The sequence below is a fragment of the Myotis myotis genome, unplaced genomic scaffold, assembly GCF_014108235.1.
Source record: "Myotis myotis isolate mMyoMyo1 unplaced genomic scaffold, mMyoMyo1.p scaffold_m19_p_20, whole genome shotgun sequence".
In the NCBI taxonomy this organism is placed as follows: domain Eukaryota; kingdom Metazoa; phylum Chordata; class Mammalia; order Chiroptera; family Vespertilionidae; genus Myotis; species Myotis myotis.
The window spans coordinates 801,647-808,219 of NW_023416325.1; the positions used below are offsets into that span (position 1 = coordinate 801,647).

At 57.9% G+C, this 6,573-nt stretch overlaps 1 protein-coding gene across 1 annotated transcript; it reads right to left on the minus strand.

Moving 5' to 3' along the window:
- Positions 1–1,878: 1,878 nt before the first annotated feature.
- On the minus strand, positions 1,879–4,896 carry MTFP1 (mitochondrial fission process 1). Its single transcript, XM_036353812.1, has 4 exons — positions 4,760–4,896; positions 3,968–4,095; positions 3,398–3,630; positions 1,879–2,468 (listed from the first exon to the last, which is right to left on the minus strand). Exons 1-4 carry the CDS (start codon positions 4,824–4,826, stop codon positions 2,396–2,398), a joined length of 501 nt encoding a protein of 166 aa, XP_036209705.1. The 5' UTR covers positions 4,827–4,896; the 3' UTR covers positions 1,879–2,395.
- Positions 4,897–6,573: the final 1,677 nt, after the last annotated feature.

The window sequence follows — 6,573 nt, forward strand, 5'->3', positions numbered from 1 at the left end:
CCCACCTGAACGCTGTGCTGCGAGTCAGGGACACAGACATGCTGGCTTGAGCCCCAGGTCCGGACACAGTCCATGCCTCTTGCCACATTAAGAACAGCCAAGTTGCCCGGCCGGCGTGGCCCAGTGGTTGAGCACTGACCTATGAACCAGGTCACAGTTTGATTCCTGGGCAGGGCACATGCCTGGGTTGCGGGCTTGATCCCCAGCGTGGGGCATGCAGAAGGCAGCCCATCCATGATTCTCTCTCATCACTGATGTTTCTCTCTCTCTCTTCCTGTCCCTTCCTCTCTGAAATCAATAAAAATAAATTAAAAGAAAGAAAGAAAGAAGGACAGCCAATGTTTGTGGAGCTCGCCCTGTGAGCCCCGCCCTGGCTGAATGCCTTCGCGAGCCATTTCTCCCGTAATCCTCACGGCCGCTGCGGGAGATCATCACGTAGAGTTGTACGTGAGGAGACCACAGCTCAGCCTGTGAGTCGGATCTGCCCCTGACGATGTAGAGAGCTGTGGGCTGGAAGGCAATAGTCAGTGCTGGGCTGGGGGAAAGGTGAGGTGAGGCAGTGGGAAGGTCAAAGGCTATGGGATGTTCTGTGTGAGTTTGGGCCAGTGACTCCGACTCCAGGAAACAGGGACCCAACCAGGATGGATGTGTTTGCCAGGAGTAAGTGAGCCGCACACATCACAGGAAGCACTTAGCACAGCGCCTGGCACATTCTAGGAGCAGTTCGCTAGTAGATGCAGCTCTCAAGAACCCTGGGAGCACTTTGAACCAGCTGGCATGGGCACCTCGGGAGATGCTGCCTCCTGGTGGTGATGCTGAGCATTGCGTGAAAGTGGACAGGGAGGGACCTGACTCCCAGCATGCTCTAGGGCGGAGGTTCTCAACCAGTGGGTCGCGACCCCTTTGGGCATGGGTTCTAACATGTGGGTTGCGACCCCTTGGGCATGGGTTCTCAAGCTGTGAACCCACAGGGAGCCGCCCAAGGCCGTGCGGATGGCCAGTGGCAGAGAGGCAGCCTGAGTTTCTGGATTCTTGCCTCTGACTAACTAGATAGGAAACATGCAGAGCTCAAAGGGGTCGCGACCCACAGGTTGAGAACCCATGCTCAAAGGGGTCGCGACCCACAGGTTGAGAACCCATGCCCAAGAGGTCGCGACCCACAGGTTGAGAACCCAATGGTTCTCGCTCATCATTGGCGTTTCTATCTCTCTTTCCCTCTCCCTTCCTCTCTGAAATCAATAAAAATATATTTTTTTAAAAAAGAGAAAGAACCTCCAGATCCAAGGAACCAGGAAGGACAGAATAGCTGGAGTAAAAATTGGGGGTGAGGTTGTGCAGATCCTGATGCAGGATCCCGGGCTCGGGTCTGGATGGTTTCAGAAGTAGTTGGCAAATAGAGAAGCTTGGAGGGAGGCAAGCCAGAGGCCGCTGCCCTCATGCTGGCCTGGAGGGGAGAGACAGGAGATGTGGGGGAAGAGCACTGGGGACAGAAGCGACTGGAGGGAGAGGGAGCAGCCAGGGAAGAGAGACAAGGGCCTGAGCCCGAACATCAGGTGCTGGGGCAGCAGCCACAGGTGGGCGCCCAACCTGGCAAGCAGGGGCTGCCTCCCAGGCCCTTCCCTTCTCCCTACCCAGCCGCCTCTGGAGAGGGGAGAGCAGACCGGGGCTGGGTCTGATCTGTGACCCTACAGGTTGGGAGGCCTCCCCTCCCAGAGGTGTGGGTGCAGGAGGCTGCAGCGCCAAGTGGACCAGAAAGGCCCAGCGCTGGCCACGGCGAGTGCCACCTGGCCCGAGCAGTCAGCCTCCGCCTCGGAGGGCCCCCAGCCCTGCTCTCCACCACCACATCCCTGCTCACCCCCAACAGGGAAGAAGAAAACGAAACTTCTTGAGGATTTATTAGACCAGGGCTGTCTTGCCTCCTAGTGCCCCGGGAATGGGCTGGCCAGAGACGCAGGGCTCAGGGTCCCCCACCGCGGCACACCCAGTGCCTGCTGCTCCCCTGTCCAGCCACGCTGCCATGGGGTGACTTGGCTGAGCCGCTGGGAGTCCTGGGTCCCCAGCTTGCCAAGTGATCGTGGCCATATTCCTCGCCCTCTCTGGGCTCAGTCCCCTTCTCCTCCATGGGAGGATGTTGCTTTCCTGTCAAAAAGACAAGGCTGGGCCCACCCAGTCCCACTGCCACTCGGTATCATGAATTCCGGGGTTCAGGGCTTGCCTCTGAGTCGCTGTGGCAGCTGCTCCTTGAGGCCTTTGTCGTTGTTCTCATCCAATTCACACCCACTCAGGTGCCAGGGCCTTACGGCCCCAAGGAGCCAAGCACTGAATCCCCAGACAGGAGGAGGAGGTTGGAAAACAGGGAGTGTGCCAACCTCCGGGCCAGGTGCCAGGCTGTGGGTCAGGAGGAGCTGGGCTTCTCCACTGAGGGGTACATCTTGCGCAGGCTAGAGTCCAGGAGGAAGTCCACTGACCTGTGGGGCGAGGGAGGGTGATGAACAAGTGACCAGTGGGGGAATGGGAGGCAGGTGGTCAGGGCTAGGGGAAGGGAGTCTCTGGATGCAGGGCACAGGTGCCATCCAGGTGGCGGCCATCACCCTCTTCTTTATTCCGTTAGGACAACCGAGGCACAGAGAGGGTACTAGACTCACTCATGGCCTCGGGGTCAGCTGTGTTCCATTGGAGAAAGACTCCTCCCACTCCATGTTGATCTGGCCCCATGTCTGGTTCTAAGTGCAAGCACATGACCCAAGCCTGGCCAATGAGAGAAGGGCAACTGGCTCAGGGGTGGATACCCAGTTTACAATGGGCCAATGACAGCCTTCCTTGGGATTTTTGCTGTCACTATTAAGAAGATTCCCATGGAGCTTGCTAAGATGGTGGGATGGAAGCTGGGAGCTGCTGGGGGCCATCTCTGCTCCCATGAGGGAAAAGTGTGAGTGAAGCCAACATGGGGGGTGGGGTGGAGAAAAGGGCAGCAAGATGGGGAGACCCAGACCCCCTAATGACACCATTTGGGTGCCTAGATCCAGCCATGCCTGAAAGCAGCTTAATGACTTTTCAGTTTCACAAAACAATTCCTACGTCTGTCACTAACACCCTCCAGGTGCACCTGCTCCTGCCTGCCTCTGGTTGTTTTGTAACACTACCTTTTTTTTTTTTCTGGGAATTTACTAGTCCTGTGTCCTATAGCCTCCAGGCAGCCCCGGCCTCTGCCTTTACTGCCAAAATACCTGCCAGATCATATGCCAAGGGCAAAGACTGTCCTTTCTACCTCTGGAGCCCCGAGTGCCAGCCCTGCCTTTGCTGCGATTGTTCTGTGCAAAGTGGGTACACCCCCTGCCTCCCAGGGCTTCTCTCCATCTGCAGAGAGAATGACCCTGAGGCTGGGAGTCGCGCCCACCTGTCGATGGGGTGGATGATGATGGGGATGACCAGCAGTCCCAGGGCAGTGGTGGTCCACTTGCGGGCAGCCAGAGGCCAGCGGGTGGCAGTGCCCAGGACGTACAGAGAGGCCGCGCACACACGGTTGATGGTGAAGCCTGGGATGGCCACCGAGGCCAGAGCCTGCCACACGAAGGTGTCCACCACAGCCACGGTCACCCTGGTGCGGCGGGTCGCTTCAGGGCCTGGCACCTGGTGGGCACAAGAGAAACTGAATTCAGCAGTGGCAGAGTGCGGGTGGGGGGAGGAGGGGGGAAGGGGAGGTGGGACAAACCTTGCTAGGATTGGGCTCTGGACTCTACCACATTTAGTGCTGGGGGTAGATTTGTCCACATGCAGGACTGGGGTATAAACAAATGTCACACGCAAGGCTGGGGGCGGGGGTGCACTATCCTACAAATAGGACTGGGGTAGGGACTGTCCACATGCTTTATCACAGTGATGGTATCACATGCAAGGCCGGGGACTAACCCACCCTGGGAATGGCCTGGGGGGGGGGGGGCGTGTCGAGGGGCAGGCTCGCACTCACCTCTCCTGCCTTCTTGCCCTTGTCAATGGCATCAGCCAGCACGTAGGAGCTGGACACCCCATAGCTCAGCCACACCACCGCCGCGGGCACCATGGAGCGGAAGGCCTCCCCCACCTCATTGGCGTAGCCTGGACAGAAGGGGACATTTAATTCCGGGGAGCAGCGATCGTTCCACCAGGGGGCGCTCCAGCCGGCTGGTTCTAGCCCCAGCCTGCAACACAGAAGCTGGATGACCTTAGACAAGGGATTGGATCTCTCTGAACCTGGAAAACGGCCACCCACGATGCCTACCTCAACGCTAGGGCCACTGTGGGAGAGCTGAGTGCAGTCACCGTGATCAGTCACTCGCCTGCCTTCCCAGTCTGGATTCTGGAAGCTTCTGCGCTAATGGGGGAACAGGCAGCCACAGACTGAGCTCCAGGTACTCGGGCTCCAATCAGAGCCCCAGCATGGCAGAGAAGGCAACCTGCTCACCCCATTCCCATTTCTCCCAGTAGGGTCCGAGCTTCAATCTGGGAGACTGGACCAGCAGCGACCCACCCCTCTCCCCTTCCCTACGCCCCCACCCCCCAAGGCAGGGCTGGGCCAACCAGAGCTGTGTGACCTTGGGCAAGCCCCTAACCCTCTCTGAGCCCAATCTCTGGTCTGGGCAGAATGAGAACTAAGAGGGAATCATCCCACCTTCTCCAGGATCCAGAACTGGGGTACGAACTGGCAAACCGTGACCCCTGCTCCCCAGCTACAGGGTGGGGGAGTCGCCGTGCCCCTCGTGCCCCTTGCCCCCGCTCTCACCCAGGTATCGCACCCACGTGTCCCGGAAAAGGTCGCGCTCAGCACCCTGCGGGGACGACTCGGACATGGCCCTTCCGCGGAGGCCCCGGCCACTGCAGCCGGTCCAGCCACCACTGCCGCTTCAGCTTCCCCAAGCCCTCCTCCGGTCCAAGGTGGCCGGACGGACTGAAGGTCCCGGACTGAAGGACGGGCAGGTCGCGCTGTCACCAAAAGCAGGGAGCGTCTGTAAATTCCCCCGCGCACCAAAGCCCCTCTCCCAGGCTTGGATCTTACAGATTTCCTTCACGTTTTCTAGGGCTTTCGAGGGTTGGCACGATCCTCTCCCAGGACTGGCTGTGGTTCAAATGGAAGATCCTGTCCTTCCCAGCTGCACGTCAGAGCCGTGTGACCTCACGCTTCTGTGCTTCTTTGAGCCTCACTTTATTCATTTCTTACACGGGGTGCACCCCGGCGTCCACTTCCGGGACGAGGGTGAATAACAAGTCATCTTTGCCTGTGTTTTCTACCGGCCAGACCGTTGGCCAAAGACTAACAGCTGAAGACTTTACCGGGAAAAGACTCTGTAGACTGATTACTTCCTTAAACCCTCCCATCAACCGGTGACCCCCACTTTTCAGACGAGGAAATAGAGGCTCAGAAAAGATGGGGCACTTTCCCAGGTCATACAGCTGCTATGCTGCGATGCCACCGGCATTGGCTCCAGATCCCGTGCTCTTAGATCTCAGTCAGCGAGGCTGGGAGAGTGAGTGGTGAGCACCTGGTGAGATGGATACTTGGGCTCTGAAGTCCCTTCCCGACACGTGCCATGGTCATCGGTCAGCACTGACATCTAAACCGGATCATTTTGAACACTGGACAGAACCTTTTGGGGACAAGACCTTGAATGAATGAATGAATGAATGAATGCATCATGAGGCCAGGGAAACAGGATTGTGATGCAAGACTTCAGGGAAATGAGCAGAACAGAATGAGCGGGCTTGGGGGGCAGTGATGACTAAGGAGGGAGCTCTTCCCCTGCTGAACTTCAGTTTACCCATGTGAGCCATGAGTTCAGCTTTGTGAATATTTGGGGGGGGGGGGGTGTAGGGGGGGTAGAGCAAGCAAAGACACAGCCATTAAAGACAGGCAGTCCTGGGTTCCAGTCCCAGTTGTGCCACCTATTACCTGCTGGCCACCGCTGTAAAAAAAAAAAAAAAAAAAAAGATTAATATTTACTGCGTGCTCACGTGTACCAGGCTCTTTTCCAAGCGCTTTGCACATATTATTTCTTTGTAAGTACAGAGGTGTGTGTTCATTAAAGAATTAGCTTTTATTATCATTAAATAACTTTGGAAAAAATGAAGGCGACTCACTCCCTCCTGAGGGTCTCCTTTTCAGCCCTGGGAGTCGCTGTCTCCGTAGGGTCGGGTTCGACAGCCTGATCAGCGGTGACCTCTCGGGAAGCGGGGCTCGGGGCTCAAAGAGATACCCAGCCCCTGACTCACTGGCAGTGCAGGCGCAGAATTAGAAGACGGTCCCTAACACCACGTGATCGTTCCTCCCCCGCCTCCCTGCCTATTCGGTCCCACCGCGGGCACCGCGCTCGCCAGACCCACGTGTGTCTGCGCGCAAGAACCGCCTGGCGCCCTGCGCACCCTTAGAAACCCGAGTGGGGCGGGGCTTCCGCCCTGACCGTGAAGGCGACCAGAGCACTCTTAGTGCCCTTAGCAAAGATGGCGGAAGACAGCCCACCGGGTAGGCCAATCAGGAGGCGAGTTGGCCGCTGGGCGCCAGAAAGCGCACGCCAGAGAAGAGCCGGGAGTGGTTGCTGCGCA

Bases quoted from the DNA above. Each gene is read 5' to 3' on its own strand.
- MTFP1 (XM_036353812.1), bottom strand. From the start codon at position 4,826: ATGTCCGAGTCGTCCCCGCAGGGTGCTGAGCGCGACCTTTTCCGGGAC. The intron at 4,096-4,759 runs GTGAGAGCGGGG...CCTTCTGTCCAG, and splicing joins CACGTGGGTGCGATACCTGG to GCTACGCCAATGAGGTGGGG. The intron at 3,631-3,967 runs GTGAGTGCGAGC...TGTGCCCACCAG, and splicing joins AGGGCAAGAAGGCAGGAGAG to GTGCCAGGCCCTGAAGCGAC.